The following is an 18,984-nucleotide window of genomic DNA, read 5'->3' as shown; positions in this document are numbered from 1 at the left end:
CGCTGACTCACAGCCTCCGGCCAGCTCAGCCGCCCAGAAGTCTGACGCTCCCCTCCACCTCGCCCCGCCCCCATACTGCCCGGGGCGCCCCCGGAAAAAAAGGGTCTCAGCACCCCCTGGCGGCTTCCTGGGGCATCGCACTCTCCTCCCCGGCCTCCAGGCACGCACGCGCACACACACAGAGGTCCCACCGTGGTCGGGTCTCCGGCGCCCTCTGCTGGCCACAACCCTTGAGTGCCACAGGTCTCACCCGGGGTGGGCAGTACTGGGGGACCTCTCGTCTGCCCAAATTTTATATTTATTTCCCTATTCCCGAATCCCGATCCGCGCCCGCTAAGAGTCAGCTTCCTACAGCCTTCTTTCTCACACTCTCTTGAGAGACCCCGAGCTCCTGCACCTCCCTTCTTTCTGGGGAGAAGGGGATCCCACTCTGGGTTCTTCAGCTCCTGTTCTCTGCCAGGCACTGTTGCAGTGATGGACATTGCCGCTGATACGCACGGAGGAGCTCTGCGGAGGTGCGGTCTGGCCAAACCCTGAAGGATGCATCCGAATCTTTTGGGCTCAAATGCAGCTTTATTTCCTGCGGGTCTGAAATGCTCTTTTTGAAAAATGGAGACAGGGTGGGCACAGCAGCTCAGCGGCTGGCAAGAAGAGGGCGGTTGAGGCACTTCTGGACTTACTCAGGTCCTGAGGAAAAACCTGATGTCCCAGGGATGGGGGAAGGGCCCAGATATTCCCAGAAGCCCAGCAAGTACTGCTGTCTGGACTCCAGCACCCCCCTCAGACTGTCACTTCCTGCGTGGGAAGAGCACAGGTTCCAGGGAGGGCTCAGGAGAGGCAGGCTAGGCATCCCCTGCAGCAGTCCACACTTCATCCCCAGGGCCTCAGAGGCAAACGGGAAGGAGGGGTCAGCGGCACCTTCCAGCGCCCCAGTGGCTTCTTCTGTTTGCTTTCTGGGGCCTTGAAAGGGGGCAGTGATCGGGCCTGGGAAGACACACACAACACACACACACATATACACTCAGCCTCCGCGTGGGCTCTGCCCTGCTCTCCCCAGAACCCACCCTCTGTACTTCTTGCTCCTCGGCCCCCAACCTCATCAAAACACTTGGCCTGGTTCAACCTGTAAGAACGCAGAGTTAGGCCAGAGGGAGCTCAGAGGCCTGGTGCATAGGCTTTGCATACGGGTGACCCAGGTTCAAGCCACCCCTGGGAGCACTGTGTTGAATACTGAGCCAGAGCAACCAGTAAGCATTGCCACAGGTGACGCTCCCCCCCTCCCCCCGCCAATCCAAAAGGAAAAGAGCGGCTGGAGAATGTGCATGTCCTCAGACACCAGCCCCACCTGCTTCCTTCCCTCTATCCCATGAGAGGGACAGTGCCCAGGACAGTCCCAAAGCCAGCCATGACTGGCACAGAGGACTAGGCCCCGGATTCCATGGCGGCACCCACCGTTCTCCTGCTGGCACTCGCATGGCCGCGCGGCACACAGGAGATCTGGGGAGTCTCCCAGTGCCCATCCTCCTGGCAGCGGATCAGCGGCAGGTTGCGCTGGGCCAGCCCCTCCTGGCACTGGTAACGCAGCACCGTGTCCACCTCGTAGCGTAGCTGTGGGCGGCCGAAGACTAGGGCCAGGGGCAGCTCTGGGGGCGGCCCGCAGGACACTGCAGGTGAGGGGACACAGTCAGGGGGCCTGACTCTGGAGTGATGGTCCCAGCGTTGGGGTGAAGAGGAGATGCATGAGCTAAACTGCCGTTAGAGAAAAACAGGGGTCCAGGGCCATGGTACAGGAGGTAGAGAGGGCGCTCCCTTGCACATGACCAACTCAGGTTCCATCTGTGGCACCCCATATGGTCCCCTGTGGCCTGCCAGGAATGACCCCTGAGCACAGAGCTAGGAGTAAGCCTGCGTAGTGTGGGGTTGTTGCCCCAAAGAACACTCCCAGAATGCTGGTGGAGCACTGCACTCACTGAGACACACACACACACACACACACACACACACACACACACACACTCTCTCACGTCAGCCCCCCTCCTAGCCACCTCCTGTTTCCCCTAGCCCTCACCCAGCCCCATCTTGCAGGTGTAGGACAGGTGGTAGTTGCAGGGCACGTCACTCCACTGGCCCTCATCATGCCACACCATGACCACGCAGTTCTCGCCGGACAGGAAGTAGCTATCGGGCTGTCCAGGGTGCCAGTTCTCATAAAGCTGCCAGGGGTGGGAGGAAGTGATGAGGAGCCCCAAAGGGACACTGGGGCAGGGGCTCGGGGCTGGGGGAGGGCCGGAGAAGGAATCATGGAGCATCAGGAGATAGGATTGAGGGGTAGGGGATACTCCGTGCAGGGGAGAGGAGGCCAGGGACTTTGAGGGGGAATAATGAGAACAAAAAAGGAAGAGCAAAGCCGGATCAAGAGATAGCAGAGTGAGTAAGTCACTTGCCTGTGTGTGGCTAACCCGTGTTTAATCCCTGGCACCCCAAATGGCTCCCTAAACACTGCCTGGAATGATCACTGAGAGCAGAGCCAGGAGTAAGCCAGTGGACCAGAGGTAAGTCCAGAGCATCACTGGGTATGGCCCCAAAACAAAACAAAACAAAACAAAATCAAACAAAAACAGGACCAGTACAATGGGTCTCTTGTTTTGGACACAGTTTGATCCCTGGCATCCCTTATGGTCCCCTGAACCCCTCCAGACGTGATCCCTGAGCAGCAGTAAGCCCTGAGTATCACTGGGTGTGCTCCCCCCCAAAAAAAACCAAAAACAAAAAAACCCAAAAACAAAACAAAATAAAAGAGAGGAAAGAGCTAGTGACAATAGAAGGAAGGAAGCAGCTCAGAGAAGTTGTGGCAGGGCTAAGGGAAGGAGTCAGAAAAAGAAGACGGAGACCCCGGGGCTAGGGCAGACATGCTTCCAAGACAGCGAGGGGCAGCGGGCGTCTCACCAGGGGTACTCCATCTGACCACAGGAAATCGCCTTCGATGATCCTGTCGTTGAGTCCGATCCACTGGTATTCTCGGTATCGATCTGGGAAGAACCGCACGGGTCACGCCGGGTGCAGTAAGCTCCGCGGCCAGCAGGTGGCGGCATCCCCCCGCACCGGGCTACGGTGGGCACAGCAGCCGAAGTCCGAGGCGCCCGCACCCCGACCCCGCGCGGCCCACTTTTCTTCTCCCTTCAACCTCCGCAGGGAGCGGAAGGAAGCCGGGGTATGGGATTGAGGGAAGAAGAAAAGGGAAACTCCGGGAGAAAGCGTAAACGCTCTCGGCGGCGGCAGAGCTAGGGAAGCAAAGGGACGGAGGCCCGGAGTCACCTGATGAGCCACGCGAACTCAGCCCTCCCCTGCCCGAAGCTCCCTGGCCACGTGCGGAGCGGGGGCGTGGCAGGGGGAGCGGAGGGAGAGAGACGGGAAAGCGAATGAATGCATGCATGAATGCGGGAAATCAAGTAAGAAGGGTCTGGAGTCTAGAACACAAAGTAAAGTGACACGCTCCGCGAGTCCTCGATTGGCTAGCGAGGGCGTGAGCGTGTGCTGAGAGCAGACCACCGGTCGCCCCGCCCGGCCCCAGCCCACTGTTGATGAAGTCCTGCTCCTCGGGCGTGCTGATGCTGGCCAGGTGCGCGCCGTGTTGCCGGCACTGGCTCTCTGCCTCCTCCCAACTCCGCCGCGTGGAAAAGTGCTTGTAGCAGGCGCCCTGGAAGGCGTCCCAGCCGGGGCTGCAGGAGCGGAGGCCTGGGGCACAGAAGAGCGGGCCACTGAGCTCGAGGAACCCGGGAATCTGGAGGAGCCAGGTCCCCAGGGAAGGACCGGGACCCTCCCACCCGCACAGTCCGGGAGAGCTCCCGGGCGCGGATAGCTAGAACAGGGGCTGGGGTCGGAGGGCGAGGCCAGACAAGGATGGGCGTGGTCATGACAAGAGGGTGGGGCCACACTAGTGGGCGGGGTTGTGGTGAGTAGGCGGGGTCAGCGTGGGAGCGGAGGGAGGAGGGGCGGGGCCAGACAAGAGTGGGTGGGTCGGGCAAGAGTGGGCGGGGTCAGAATAGGAGGGGCGGGGTTATACAGGAGGGCGGTGGGTTTCAGGATAGGAGGGTAAGGCCAGTTCTCTCCAGCCTGGGACAGAACTATCTGGAAGGTCGGTCGGGATTCCACTGTGGCCAGGAATGGAGTACACACACACACGTAGACACACATGCACACGCATGCGTGTACACACTCCAGAGACCCAAGTATGCTTGCGGTCCCATTTAACGGCTGAAATTGAGGTGGCCTCAAAGGGAATGGTATTTGCCCCAGAGGGGCCCCTTCATTCATGAAGAGTCTTAGCCCAGGGTGCCCTCTGCTCAGGAGCCTCTCTTCAGGCTTCCCGTGCCCCCCAGCCCACCCTCCTCACACTCACCAACATCGCACAGGTGCCCCCCATAGCCAGGCAAGCATATGCAGCGGACCCCCTCATCCTCCTCCAAGCATGTACCACCATTGTGGCAGGGGCTGGGGACACAGTCACCTGAAGGGGAGGGGAGAGAAGAGAAGGGAGGGGGCAGGCTGAGCCCTTCAGGACCAGTACAAACCCCAGCCCTGTCCCTTGTCCTGGGACAGATCTAAGTCCTGTGACTCCCCCAGAATCCCTCACTGCCCAGCTTCCCCCAGCCCAGCCCGTTGGTACTCTCCATATGGACAGCCTCAGCTCTCTGGGGATCTGAGGGGACTCAGGACACCCCCTACTGGAGCAAGGGCTTGTTTGGCAGTGCATGGCACTGGGCATCCTTTCTTCTCTAGGTCTGGGCTGAGCCAGCCCTCAGTAGTTCCTTTAGGTGAAGAGAGTAGTTGGGCCACCCCCGACAATGCACAAGGCTGACTCCTGGCTCTGTGCTCGATCACTCCTGATGGGGCTCACGAGACCCTTTGCTGTGCTGAGGATTGAATATGGGTCAGCCAAGTGTAAGGCAAGCGACTCCCCCGTCCTCTCCCCGTCTGCAGCAGTCCTGAACAGACCGATGTGTGGTGGATAGGAGAGGAGGTCCCCATTGTACCATGAGGGGTGACCTGCCCTTTACTGCTTCTAGGACCTGGTATTGGCGTGGCCTGGTGGGAGCTGACCATTATCCTGCTGTTCATGAGGCAGTCAGCTACAGAAACCCTCCCCTCCTCCTTCCCCTGCCATGCCAAGGATGAAGTTACAGGAGCTCCCAGTCCAGTGCACCCTAGCCCTGCTTTCTCTCAACACCACTCAACCACTTTGCCTCTCCTTCTTATCACCTCAGACTCCTCCTCTTTACCAAGGCCACTTCCCTGCTTCAGGCCTCAGCAGGTTGCCCAGTCTAGAAATCCCGCCTACCCATCTGGGGCCCCTCCTCCAGGCAGTTGGCTTAGACTAACACCCTCCCCGGAAGGCCTGCAGTCTGTTATATGGAACCAGCTCCATCTGGCTGGGCCATGTGACCTCCTCTGGACTCTCTGGGTCCTGGAAGGGGACATGTTTGTCCTTGAGTGCTGGAGGGTGTTGCCAGAGTCTGACCTTTCCTGTTGGGGTAACCCAAGGGGAGGTAGCGCCCTGAGCAGCAGTGAGGTCAGAGCCCTTAGGCCGGGCGTTCAGACCCTCCCTCAGCAGGGCCCTTTCTGCGCCATCCACCCCAAGGCCAAGACAAGGCCAATACCCATAATGCTTCGCTCTGGCCCAGGTCTGCCTGCACAGTGGGAGCGAAACAGAGGCTGGAGTCGATTCAGAGAAACCCTCTGGGTTGGCCTGGCTGTTTTGGGGTAAAAATCAATCAGCTGTTCCAGCCCCACTTCCAGAATCATCTCCCTCCTGCCAAGAGCTTCTTTCAAGCTGAGGTTGGTAGGTGCTCCCCACCCCACACCCCTGCAGAGTGAGGGGGAAGTCTTTTATTTAACCCATTCTGCACCAGGCCCCACAGGAGTTCTGAGCCCTGCCTGCCCCCCTTGCCAGCTCCTCCTGCGTCCTCTCCACTCTCCTCTCTAACTGTGGTGTGGGAGACAGACACAGATATAGCCCGAGTGACGGGTCCTAGATTTCCCTCCCCAGGGTGCAGGTGGCAGAACCAGAACCAGGATGATTCACGTGGGGTGAAGGGACTCTTGGCCCTTCTGCCCTCCCTCTCTCTCTCTGGGGTCAGCTGCTGTGCACGCAGGAAGCTTGTCCTCCTCTTCTGCAGCTAGAGCAGGCCAAAGGCCCTCTACCTCCTCCCCCAGGCAAGCGGGCAGGGGGACAGCTCAAGGGGATGAGCACAGGCTTGGGCTGTGGGAGGCTGGGGATCCATCCCCACTACTGCTGCATGCCGGGAGTGACCCCCGAGTACAGAGCCAGGGATAGACCCCCAAGCACCACCAGGTGGTGGCCCCCAAATCAAACAGGACTCGGTGGGCACGTGTAATGCTGCTCTCTTCCCAACAACACCTGCTCCCCACTCTGCTCCCTCCCAGAAACTCTCACAAGCTTTAAACTCCCAGGCCAGGCTGGGCAGGTTGCCAACCCAGGCAGGGTGCAGGGTCCGCTGACAGCAGGAGGTCCTAGGACTGGAAGGAGGACCCCAGGCTTCTCCAGAGCGCCCCTGGGAAGCTCAGCCTTCTCTGTGTAGGTGGGGTTTATCTTGGACCCCAGAACCTGACACCCCATTCCTCTCCTTCTCCAAGGCCATCTGCCTCCCCACTGTGTCTGCAGCTCCGGGATCTGAGATATTTTGGGCCAGGATAGGTGAAACCGTTCTTTCTAGAGACTAGGGGTGATCATTAGTGCAGGGGTTAGTGGAGGTGGGGCTGTGGTCAGTGAGGGAAAAGTTAGAGTTGGCCCTCTGAAGAGGTACAGGGATGGGGGCGGGGGCACGCCTCTAGGCTAAGGCACCGTCTTCATCACTACTGCCTGGACCAGAAACAGACGCAGTACAGATGCATCTGCCCTTCAGGCCGCTGAAGTGTCCCCCCCCCCTCCGCCAAGGAATAAGGAACCACAAGTTCGGGGCTCCCACAGATCGGGTGAGGGGGGCAACGCCTTCTCTCAGGTCGTGTATCATACATGGCTGGGGGCTTGGCAGGCAATTCTGAGAAGCGTGGAATGAGGGCAAAGTGCGGGCGCTGTTAGACCACCGGACAGGAGAAATGCTGACTGCGAATGAATAGGGAAGAGGCAAAGAGACAAAGACAGGCAGAGAGGAGGGAGATGGGGGTGTGACAAAGAGAAGCATCCGAGAGTAGCCCCTGATGCGCGCCCATGGAAGGCTGCAGACAGAGGGGGCCAGAGGTTCTGTCATAAAGTGGTTTAATAGATTTATTTCCAAGGCTTGTTTTCCATGAAACAGTCGGAAAAAATTACTTCACAGAAGTAGTCGCTTAAGGCTCTGTGGGGGGATAAGGGCTCTTCCAGACCCCAGAGGTTGAAGGGCGGGGATGGGACCCCAGAGGCTGAGGGGTGGGGACGGGACCCCAGGCTCCCCCAATATCAGTAGGGGGGGCAGCTGAGGGGATGGGACATGGCAGCGAGGAGAAAGCCACAGGAGATGGGTCTGGGCCAGAGCTCCGGGAACCGATGTGCAGTGAGTGGCGGGTGGGAGACAGACACAGATACAGGCCTGTGATCTCAGATACTGGAGAGGGCTCAGGGAGGGGGCCGCGCTGTGGGATGGGGGGCCGGAGAGCTGGCATGGAGGTCACAGGGCAGAAGATCCGGAAGGAAGGCCTGCGGCAGGCGGCCGGTGGGAGAGAGAAGGCAGAGGACAGGCGAGAAGGGACCATAGCGGGTTAAAGGGCCTCAAGCCAGGCGGCCCAGAGTTTCAGGGGCAGGAGGAGGAGGAGAGCAGAGAGAGAGGCCGAGCCCTGGACAAAGTTACCTGACGAGGGGGCCACGGCCGCTCCGCCCCGGCTGCCGCTGTCCGTGGGCAGCACTGGCTGGGTCTGCCCGTTGCTCCCTGCTGGGACTGTCCTTCCAGAATTCTCTTCAGAGGGACCCTCCAGCTCCCTGGCACCTTCAGGGGCCCGCGTGGCGGGAGGCAGGGACAGGGCATCCTCGGAGCTTCCTGCCTCTTCACCCTCTCCTCTGGGGAGCCCAGAAAGCTCAGGAGCACCCGCCTGCACCCCCTCGCTAGCCCCAGCTGGGGTAGAAGGCGCTGGGGAGGCCAGGTTCCCCCTCCTGGGAGTGGGCAGGATCGCCAGGGGTGGTCCCAGGACCCTCGGGGGCTCCGTCTCTGGCTGTTGGCTAGGAGGTGGTGAGGCGCCGGGCTGGAAAGTTGCTCTGGCCCCGGTTGGCAGGGAAGCCTGGGACAGCCACTCCTCGGGGGGCTGCTTGGTGGGAACGGGGACCCTGGGGTCCGGGCTGCTGGGCTCCCCAGGCCAGGTCCACAAAGCCTCGTCCTCCACATCCTCCTCTTCCTCCTTGTACTCCTCTTCATCCTTGAGAGTTCGGCCTTCCTCTTCTGAAGACCCCGTGGGAGGTGCCAGGGATTGACTTTCAAACTCTAGGCAAAGAAGAGAGAGTTCAGCACCAGGGACAGCGGGCACCACGACCGCTGGACCAGGAGAAAAGGAAGTGCAAGGAGAGTGAGCGGTCAGGGAGGCAGGCGCTGGCAGGGGGAGGTGTGGGGGTGAGGACTGAGCCTCCCACCTGCAATAGAAGCGTTATTTGGCCATAATTCAATATCAAGGCTGAGAAGACGCCGAGCTGTTATTGGCTTCAGAAAAGTGAAAATCCTCAGGCCAGAGAGACAGTACAGAGGTTAAGAAGCTTGCCTTCCATGTGCTCAATCTTGGCTCCATTGCTGGAACCCTGTGGGGTCCCCTGAGTCCCACAGGGAATGATCCCTGAGCACACCCAGGTATAGTCCCCACTCTGAAACAATTTAAAATTCTCTAGTCTATTTTGAGGCTGGAGCAATAGCACAGCAGGTAGGGCGTTTGCCTTGCACGTGGCCGACCTGGGTTCAATTCCCAGCATCCCATATGGTCCCCCTAGAACCGCCAGGATTAATTCCTGAGTGCATGCGCTAGGAGTAAGCCTTGAGCATCACCAGGTGTGACCCAAAAGCAATAAATAAATAAATAAATAAATAAATAAAGTTCTCTAGTTTATCTTGTAAAACAGAGGGAGAGAAAGGACCCCAAACAAGAAGCCCCTTGTTCCCAGGGGCCAGTTCCTTAGTCTAAGCATCTCCAGACTTAGAGGGCTGGGAGTGGAATTCGCTGAGAGGGTTAAAGGTTGGGAGAGGGCCCTGAAAGATGGCCAGACCTCACTGAGCTGCCCCGGAAGGGCTGGCCGGTCCCTGATAGCCACCGCCTTACCTAGTGTCCTAGGGGCCTCTGCGGGGTCTTCCAGCGTGGAGCTCCCACCTGCCCCATCCTCGGGGATAGGGATGGAGTAGATGGCGCCACGGGATTCACTCTCCATGGCCTCTGGGGGCAGCTGCAGCTCCTTCAGGGTCTCGGTCACAGTGATAATGGTCTCCAGTGCATCAGGGTCCAGGCTGGGTGCCTCGGGGAGGGCAGAGGGCTGGGCAGAGTCTGTGGAAGAAGGAAAATGTCTGGGAGGCTGAGCCTTCCCAGGCCTCGGCCACACGGAGGCGGGGGCTGAGGTCAGCCTTGATTGAGGTTTGGGGCTCTTGCAGTTGTCCCCCATCTTTTCTGTGGGGTACTCACAGGGTGCTAGGAGCACCCGGGGACTTTGTCCTTCATTCCTTGATCCTTACTTTGTGTCCCACCCAGCTTTCTCCTGGGAACAAAAGAGGGACTGGCGGGCGAGACAGCAAGTGCCCAGGAGAGACGTTTCCTGGAAGGGCTGGTAGAGACAAAGGACAGGCCACTGACTCAGAACTTTGAGCCCCTGGGCTGGGCAGAGAGTGCTGGGGTCCTGGGGACCCCTGCCATGGAGGGGGCTGAAAGCCCCTAAGGGAGGTTCCTGGTGGGGCAAGAGGGCAAAGAGGGGCCTGGCTCCCCAAGACTGCTGGGGACTTAGCGGGGAGCGCCTTGTCTCTGGGGGAGGCGTCGCATGCAGAAAACCAAGGAAACAGCAGTAACACTGGGCTGAGAACAGCCTGGCAGCCCGTCTGTGCTCAGCCACCTGGGAGAAGGGACACAGCGTCCTGCCCTCAGCGCCTGCTCTCAGGAGCCTCGCGTGTGCCAGACAGGCCACCTGTGCCCTTGTCTGTCCCTGTCCCCCAGCTGCTCCCTGCCACTGGCACCCGGCTTCTCCTCTGCTCTGGGTTCCTGGGTGTCACTTCTCCCTGGAGTGGGGCCAGAGCACAGAAGCAGTGCCAGGATGATCAACCCCCTCGCCTTCCCTGGCCCACGGGTGGCTCTTCCTATGATTTCACTCCCCTGTTCCTTCCCGGCTTTAGGCCAAAGTATTGAGAGATATGTCCAGATGGAAGAGAAGGGAAGCTCCTCTTTATTTTTTTTTTTGAAAGAGGGTTAGCTCTTCCCTCCAGCTGGGGTAAGGTGTCTGGCCCTCCCTCTGACTGGGCTTCCTAAGGTAGAAACCATGACTCAGCCCCCGCACCCCCCCCACTGATCTAGGAATGCCTGGAGGAGACTGTGTCTTCCTCTCCCAGGACCAGACCTGGGAGCTCACCATGGGGGTCAGGGGCGGGGTGGGGGGTGCCTCCTTGGCAGTCAATTACCCCAGCTCTCCCCCTCACACACTTCCTGCCCCGGACTGCCAATCTCTCCTCTGGCTGTCTTTAAGAACCTTCTCCCTGTCTGGGGGGGTGGAGTGGGATTATGGTTTATCAATATCTGGCAATTAAAGTGCTTCTCTCTTCACACAGAAGATTCTGGAAACCCTTCTGAGGGCTCTGGAGGACACTTGGTTCCTTGAAGCCATTGCTGGTGGCCTAGAGAGTATCAGTCAATTAGGAGCTCTGCTCTGCTGAATGGCTGACCAATAAGGGAGCATCCACGCCGGCCCAGTGTGAGAGAGACATTTTTTTTTTGCTTTTTTGGGTCACACCCGGCGATGCTCAGGGGTTACTCCTGGCTCATGCACTCAGGAATTGCTCCTGGCGGTGCTCGAGGGACCATATGGGATGCTGGGAATCAAACTTATTTCGGCCATGTTGGCTGCATGCAAGGCAAATGCCTTACCCGCTGTGCTATCACTCCAGCCCTGAGAGAGACATTTTGGAACTGGGGGACAGGAGGCAGGGACTGCAAGTGAGGGAGGCAAAGAAGCCCCCGAGCCCAAGCCAGCGGACAATGGGAGTTAGAACCCTAGGTGACCAGCTGAGTGTCACCAAAGGCTCTTTCAGGCCAATGGTGGGGGTGTGAGCAGATGTGGTCCAAGCAGAAGCCGGGAAGAGTGCGGGACTTCCAGCTGGGAGTCCACCTGAGCAGAGGCAGCTCACCTCGGAAACAGTAGACGTTGTAGCGGCTGTGCTTGTTGGGGAAGCCAGTCTGGTTGGGGAAGAGGAAGAGCGTCTTGACCCCGGGCAGGCCCCCGCCACAGCGCTGGCTGGGCGTGACGATGGGGTAGCGCACACTGCCGTCAGCCAGCCAGCCCGGGCTGCAGCGGTCCAGGCCATCATCCCAGGCTGCATACAGCTGACCCGTGGTGGCGATCTCTGCGCCCCGCTCCCGGCAGTACTCTCGCGCCTCCTCCAGGGTCAGCTTGTCCTCAGGTGCCCCCAGGAACAGCTCTCCTGGGAGGGGGTGGAAAAGGAGGTGGTGGGGACTTCTCTGGACCTGTGTCCCCATCTGTGATGTGGGGTCAGTGAACCCAAGTCCAGAGAGAGCCTCTGGCTGGCAATATGGCCCATATCCCCTATTTCTGCAAAACAAGGAAAAACAGAGGGGCCAGAGTGATAGTCCAGCATGTAGGGCACTTGCCGTGCACGTGGCCAATCTGAGTTTGATTCCGGGCATTCCCTATGGTCCTCTGAGCCTTGTCAAGAGTGATCCTGAGCCCAGAGTCAGGAATAAGCCCTGAGGACTGCCAGGTGTAGCCCCCAAACAAAACAAGCAAACCAACACCCCGATTGATGTCCAGAGATGCTAAGAAGTTCAGCAACCAGCAAACATCACAGCGCAAACAACCGCCAGCACTGCCCACTGTGGTCCTATTGGTTCCCGAGTACTGCCAGGGCTGTGAATCTAGGTAGCCCCAGATTTACCAGGACTAAGCACTGCCCCCTGAAGCATGGTTGGCACAGATTTCCAAGGCAAAGTCCCATGTGCCCTGCGTGCTGCCAGGAACCCCTCCTGCAAACTTCCCCCTTCAAACTCAGTCTGAAGCTTTTGGCAGGAACTTCCTCTGGGAGTGCTGGAGGGAGATCCTGGGGGTGACTTGCTGGCCCGGGAAGCTCCCTTTAATACTGAAGGGTCCTGCACCCCCACTCACCATTTAGGTCCTCGGCATAGCAGTAGACATCATAGAGGTCTTGGGGGTCCACCAGCCCATAGTTGCGGACCCCAGGGAAACCATCCATGTCTCCATAACAAGCCTCTCGTGGCGTCTGGATGGGGTACCTGGGGACAGAGCCCAGATGTCCTCCAGGGCGTGTCCCTGCAGCCCTTCTCAGTGACAACTGTGCCTCAACACAGTCATGCCCTCCCTCCTGGGGGGCCCCACCCCTCCAAAGGCTACTCTTCCCTCCTCTGCGGAGACTTCGCCCTCACCACCGTCCCCCCAGTCCCAAGGCCGACCTCATTTCCCAGAGGCAGGGGACCCAATGTCAGGGCCAGGCCATGGGCAGCCCCTGGCAGACCGCTGTCCGCCACCGGAGGGCGTACTGGAGCCCGCGCACCTGACGGTCTGGTCGGCCAGCCAGCCCGCATCGCACTGCTCGTAGCCCCCCAGATAGGCGGCGTACAGCTGCTCGGGGGTGGCGATGCGGGCTCCGATGCGGGAGCAGGCTTCCTGCGCCGCGGGGAAGGAGAAGGCGTAGCGGGCGGAGCCCTCGCGGTAGAGGAAGACGACCCCTGCGGGAGGAGGGGCGGGGAGCCAGCCTGAAGGCGCAGCCGCGCGCCCCTCCTCCATGCCCGGAAGGTTTGGGGGCGTCCCTCCCCCAGAGGCCTTTTCCCGAAGTCTGGGGCGCCCCTCCTCGACGCACCCCTCCCTGCAGCCTGGAGCGCCCCTCCAATCCACCCACGGCTCTTCCCGCATCTGGGGGCACCCCTCCCCTACGCATCCCTCCCTGCAGCCTGGGCACCCCTGCAACCCACTTCCCCGACGGCTCCTCCTGCAGCCCCGAGTGCTCACCTTTGACTTTGACCTCCACGGCGTCGCTGCTGTCGTCGATGCCATGCTGGACCTCGCAGCGGTAGATGCCCGAGTCGTTGGGCCGCAGCTCGCTCAGCACCAGGGAGACGTCGGTGAGGGACGCGGGGTAGGCGGGCAGCGCCACGCGGAAGCGGTAGGCCTCGCTCACCTTCACGCGCAGCCCGCGCGCCACCAGCACCTCGGCCTCGCGGCCGCCCGCCAGGAACGTCCACTTGACCCGCGGCAGGCCCGGGGCCGGGCGGCTGGTGGACTGACGCAGGATGTGTACGTGGCACGGGATGGTTAGGGCGCCGCCCAGCACACCCCGCAGCGGCGCAGGGCCGGCGATGCGCACGCGGAACGCGCGGTCCTCTGCGAGGAGGGGCACAGGTTGTAGCGGAGTGCTCCAGGCCGGACCCGTGCCGGGGGATCCCTCCCGCAGGTGTCCTGGACCCACCGACAGTGTCTACACACACACACACACACACACACACACACACACACACACACACACACTCATGTTTCCCAGTGTCGCCCCAGGGTACTCCGGCCCCACCCTGAGCCTGCCCAGCTCGCTCCTCCAGCTGGAAGCCCCCATCCCAGGCTCCTCTCTCCATTCCTGGGGTCCACGCTCTAGTTCTGCCTGCAATCTAGGTAGGTCCCTTCACCTGCACCTACATCTTTTATCCTTCACCTACAGACTCAGCCTTGAACCCGCGTCTCCCCAACCCTACTCCTACCAGTGCCCAGAGCTCATCTTTAGTTCTGGACGTCCCCCCACTTTGCCCACACTTCTCCCACTGTTGTTCCCCCAGGCCCCTAGGGCAGGCCCCTATCACAGGGGGGATGTGGAGGACAGAAACAGTGGCCCCAACAGGGCCCTTACCTGAGCTGTCTTCCAGTGTGTCAGTGAAGGCGGCAGGGAGTGGAGCCAGGGCCAGCGTGGCCAGCAGGCACAGGAGCCCTGGGGCCATGCCGCAAGGTGCTGGGCAGACCTGAGGAAAGGGCCAGGGCCGTCTGCACCTCCAGATCAGCCTGCCTAGACGCCCACCCCAGTGAAGGCTCTCACACTTCTCATCCCGAAAGCTCATCACTCCCAGGGACTCATCTCCCAGCCCAGAAATTCTTCCTTAGAGCCGGAACTCGGTTGCAGCCAGCTCACTGTGTGACATGAGGAGGGTCTCTTACGCACTCTGGGCCTTTGCTTATTTGTAAAAGAGCATCATATGTAGGAGTCCCTGGGATCAATCACTGGCACCAGTCACATATAATAATAATAATAATAATAATAATAATAATAACAGCTGAAGAGAGAAAGAGAGAAAGTGCAGTGGTCAGGTACCTGCCTTGCTTGCAGTTGACCCGGGTTCCACTCCCAGCAGTACCTATAGTCCCCCAGCTCTGCCAAGAGTGATTGATCCCTGAGTGCCGAGCTAGAATAAGCTCTGAGAGCAGCTGGATGTGTCCCCCAAAGTATATAATAATAATAAATAATAATAAATAATAATAATAATGATAATAAGAGTACCATTCGCAACACCCTACAGGCCATGTGCTTTGAGTGTTTTTTTTTTCTTTTATGGGTCTCACCTGGTGATGCACAGGAGTTACTCCTGGCTCTGCACACAGGAATCACTCCTGGAGGTCCTCGGGGGACCATACGGGATGCTAGGAATCGAACCTGGGTCAGCCGTTTGCAAGGCAAATGCCCTATCCGCTGTGCTATTGTGCCAGCCCCTGTGCTTTGAGTGTTTTATATCTTAAACCTGTACACACAGGCACACACTCCAGGCTCAGTAGATGCCTGGAGCATGAAAGGTGGATTCTGTTTCCCTTAGCCCTCCCTGAGTCTCACTCTGTCCCTCACCCAGAGCGCCGTCTGCCCTCCAACCTTCCTTTCCTGTTCCTTCCTCCCTGAGTACTATCCCGCTTCGACCTCCTCCAGGAGGGCCCCCCTGACTGATGCAGGACCGTGCTCTTCTCTGCAGCCCAACCCCCCGCTCACCTCCCCCGACCCACCCCAGCACCAGTGAGAAGGGAAAATCTTCACCCTCCCACCCTCCCTTGGCTGCTGGTCCCCTTCTTCCTCCCAGTCTTTCCTTTCTGCCTGGCACGGGCTTTCCCACCGGATCTGCTGGCTCAGAAACCCGCCGGGACAAAGCTCCTGTCTCTGCCGCCTGGCCAGTGTCCAGCCTCTCCCATCCTCCACCCCAGCCCTGGGGCTGAGGAGTGGGTGGGGGGATGAGAACAAGTCTGTGGGCGCCTCCCTCCTGCCCTTGGCCATAGGTCGCTTGCAGGAGCTCTGGAAGCAGAAGTTTTCGCTAAAGATCTCAAAGTATCACTCATCCTCTCAGAAGGGGGAGGCGAGGCATTGAGACACGGGACAAGGTAAAAGCCAGGTCAGGCACCAGGCCAGTGTGTCCCCAGGCAAGGAGATGAAGAGCTCATGCCCCACATCACTGTCAACAATCAGGCTGGATTCAAGAAGAGCATGGAGACAGGGCATTGCTGCAGCAAGGGGGGCAAAGGTTAGACTACAGGCAGGACTTCCCAGCCAGACGGCCTATTCCCACCTATTCAGCTTCCACTTTTCCTGGTCTCTTGGTCTCTCGAGCTCAGCTTTCATGCATGTCGCACCCCTTCCGCAGCCTGAGCCACAGATGTCTCCTCCTCCCTGCCCCTGAAGGATGCCTCCCCCAGTGTCCTCTCTCCCCTCCAGTCTGGCTGGGGCCGCATTTCCATGGAGCCAGAGACTGCAGACCCAGAGGAGTTGGCAGGAGCTGATACCCAGGGCCTCTCTCTGGCCTTGGAGAGGGGAGAGCCTGAGGGTGGGCATAGGTTAGGGGTGCTGAGCTCAGTTCTGGGCCAGGCGGGCTTGGGGAGGGCTGTTTTCAGGGACTGGGGGGATACTGGGTAGAAGTGGCTGCAGGGGTCTGGGGAGACTCTGTGCCATACAACTGAGCTGTGCCAAGCCCGGAGCCAGGATCTTCCCGGTGCCCTCCCCCGCTCTCTCGGGGCTGGAGCTGGAACAACTCACAGACCTGGCTCCTAGCCCTGCCACAGACGCCCCAGAAACCCACATAGTTGGGGCCCCTCTGAGACTGACTCCAGGCCCACCCTGTCACCTCTGGGTGAAGATCAGGTAGTTGGGGACAGAGGCAGGCCTGACTGCTAAGGACACGGAGCTGAGCCCACTGCCCAGGGAACTGATGGATGGCCCTGGTTCCCATGACCATGGTGAGAACCCCAGTCTGTCCTCCACTCCCTGACCGGTCACACCAACGTGGGCCTCATGCCCGAGACCTGAAGATGTCCCCTAGTCCTGCAGCAGACTCAGGGCCCCGGGTCCCAGCCCTGGCTCTGTCCGGCTCCTGCCTCTCCCCTCTCCCTGCCCCTCAGCTGCCTTCCAGCTCTGGCTTCTCCAATTCTACCAAACTCTCCTTCACGTTCCCTCCTGCCTGCCCTGTACATGGGCTCCTCCACAGACCTGAGACCCTGACTGCAGGGAAGCAGAAATTCTGTGTGTGTGTGTGTGTGTGTGTGTGTGTGTGTGTGTGTGTGTGCGCGCATGTGCATATGTATCTGTGTGTCCACACACCCACCGATGCCAGGACTGCCCACCACTGCAAGCCAGGTCCTTGTGGCAGGAACTGGGGAGCCTCTCGGTGGGGTGGGCAGCTCAGGGGTGCGGGCGGGTAGGGTCTTGTGCCCAGCAAGAGGGCAGCTCTCAGCTGGGCTCCATGAATGTACCCAGCAGTGGCCCGGTGGGTGAACAGGGGTTGCTTGCAGGAGACCATGCACTGAGCGTACAAATAGCCCTATTTGGGGAAGTACAATTAATAATGCCGTTAGCAAGAGCGCCAGCAGGCGACTGTAGCTCCTCCAAGTCTAATTCAAGAGCGGTTTGTGCTGGGCTTCGTGGCAAAGCCAGCTGGGCACCCCAGGCGGGTGGGGACTCGGTCCTGCGACTCACTGCTGCTCTCTGGATGTGGATAATCACCGGGCTAACGAAACTGCCCCAATCCCTTGGTTTGGGGAAGCCGCGTGCGTGGGCAGCGCTGTGGGGCTCGGAGAGGACTCCCCAGCAGCAGGGCTCAGAACTCTGTCACCCAAACCCATACGCGGACTGCGAGGAGCTAGCAGTTCAGTGTCGGTTCTAGCACTCGCGGGGAAGCCGAGTGAGGTTCAGAGAGGTCTATTAACTTGCCCAAGGTCACACTGGAGAGTAAGTGACAGCTTACTTAGCTGGGGGACTCAGCGCCGAAGGGCAGGGGCGGCGGGCAAACCGGCTGTAGCGGCACCTGCCGCGGGAGGGCGGGGCGGGGTGGACCCCCAGAAGCAGGGCTGTGTGCCCCACGGGTATAGAGTGGGGGGTCGCCGGGGACCGCCGCCCTCTCCGGCACAAGGTCAGGGTCCCGACGGCTGCAAGCGCCCAGCTAGGACCTCCAGCGGCGGACTCTGGTGGGGGGCTGCGGGGGTGCGGGCGTCGGAGGAAGGCAGCCGGGGCGGTGGGAGCGGGGCGGCGACAGGACCCTCCCGCCTCCCTGTCCCGCTCAGTCCCCGGGTCCGTGCGGCCGGGCCGCGGGGTCGCACTCACCTAGCGGCGGCGGGGCCGGCGGGGTGCGGCTCGGCCAAGTTCGCGGCGGCTCCGGGGGTCTCGGCCGGGCGCGCGGCGCGGTCCTGCGGCTGCAGTCGGGACTGCGGCGGGGACTGCGCGGGCGCAGGGAGCCGCGGGGCCCGCAGGACGCTCGGAAGGGGGCGCCGGGCCGCGGGGCGCCGCACAAAACCCCCTTTCTTCGCCCCCCCTACCCCGCCCCGCCCCGCCCTTCCCCGGGCCGCCCCCGCCCCCTAAGCCACGACGCGGGGGGCTCGGCAGGGTCACGGGACCCGCTGGTGCCCGGCGGAGGCGGCGGGAACAAGGGCGCGCGAAGTAGGACATGGTTCCGGGGCGTGAGGCCGAGCGCTCGGGGCGCACCGGGGGCGCTCCGGGAGCCGCACGCCGGGGTGCATGCAGCCGCGCCCAGCCAGCGGGCGGGGGGCCTCCGCCTCCGCAGGGAGGGAAGGCGGGGAGCGGGGAAACGACGGTTTGACGCCTGGAGAGACATGACCCCCACCCCCCCAAAAAACGGGGAAAGGAAGCGCTTTTGGAGGCGCGCCGGGGTGCAGCGACCCCGAACGCAGGCCTGCAGGGGGCGCTGGTGGGCTGGTACCCGAGCGCGCGGAGGTGGAGCTGACTTTGCAGCCCGAGGGATGGAGGTGAGACAGCAGACGCTCCGGGTCAGCAAAAGCCCGCGCGGCCTCGCCAGACGAGGACCCGAGCGGTGCTGCGGAGTGGACGTGACTGTCCAGCAGGCCAGTGTGCGGAGAGCAGGCGTTGCCGGGAGCCCAGAGGGCCTGGCGGCCCCGGGAGTCGCTGCTGAATGTGCAGCGGGGACCAGGGGGCGGGTCCTGGGCGCCGCTGGGCAACCCCGAGTGCCCAGAATGCCAATATCACCCCTTCCACAGCTCCAGAGTCTGGCTTCCCTCCGCTTTCCCAGGCTCTTTCCCCTCTCTTGCTCCTCCCCCTCCTGGGATGCCAGGCAGAGCCCCTGGCAGAGACACCGGACAGGGCGGCCAGACGCCCGGCTTAGCTCTCCTGGATGTTAGTGGTGGCGCCAAGGATAGCTTGTCAGGGACTTTGATCTCCAAGAGCACCCAAAAAATTCCCATTCGAGTGGGGTGCTTCTCTGGAGGCCGTACCCTGTGGGCCTGTGTGATTTCCAGCCTGGCGCCTGTGGAGAGGGCAG

At 60.8% G+C, this 18,984-nt stretch overlaps 1 protein-coding gene across 1 annotated transcript; it reads right to left on the bottom strand.

Moving 5' to 3' along the window:
- Nucleotides 1–553: 553 nt before the first annotated feature.
- On the bottom strand, nucleotides 554–18,007 carry BCAN (brevican). Its single transcript, XM_056123656.1, has 14 exons — nucleotides 17,796–18,007; nucleotides 14,085–14,193; nucleotides 13,199–13,570; nucleotides 12,744–12,918; nucleotides 12,338–12,465; nucleotides 11,346–11,639; nucleotides 9,289–9,507; nucleotides 7,845–8,468; nucleotides 4,400–4,507; nucleotides 3,577–3,735; nucleotides 2,947–3,029; nucleotides 2,069–2,213; nucleotides 1,474–1,664; nucleotides 554–984 (listed from the first exon to the last, which is right to left on the bottom strand). The coding sequence occupies exons 2-14, from the start codon at nucleotides 14,170–14,172 to the stop codon at nucleotides 871–873; spliced, it is 2,700 nt and encodes an 899-aa protein (XP_055979631.1). The 5' UTR covers nucleotides 14,173–14,193; nucleotides 17,796–18,007; the 3' UTR covers nucleotides 554–870.
- Between the last annotated feature and the right edge of the window lie 977 nt (nucleotides 18,008–18,984).

Source organism: Sorex fumeus, unplaced genomic scaffold (genome assembly GCF_029834395.1).
Source record: "Sorex fumeus unplaced genomic scaffold, SorFum_2.1 ptg000047l, whole genome shotgun sequence".
In the NCBI taxonomy this organism is placed as follows: Eukaryota; Metazoa; Chordata; class Mammalia; order Eulipotyphla; family Soricidae; genus Sorex; species Sorex fumeus.
The sequence above is the reverse complement of the archived record's forward strand: the minus strand, read 5'-3'. Positions and strand labels throughout refer to the sequence as shown.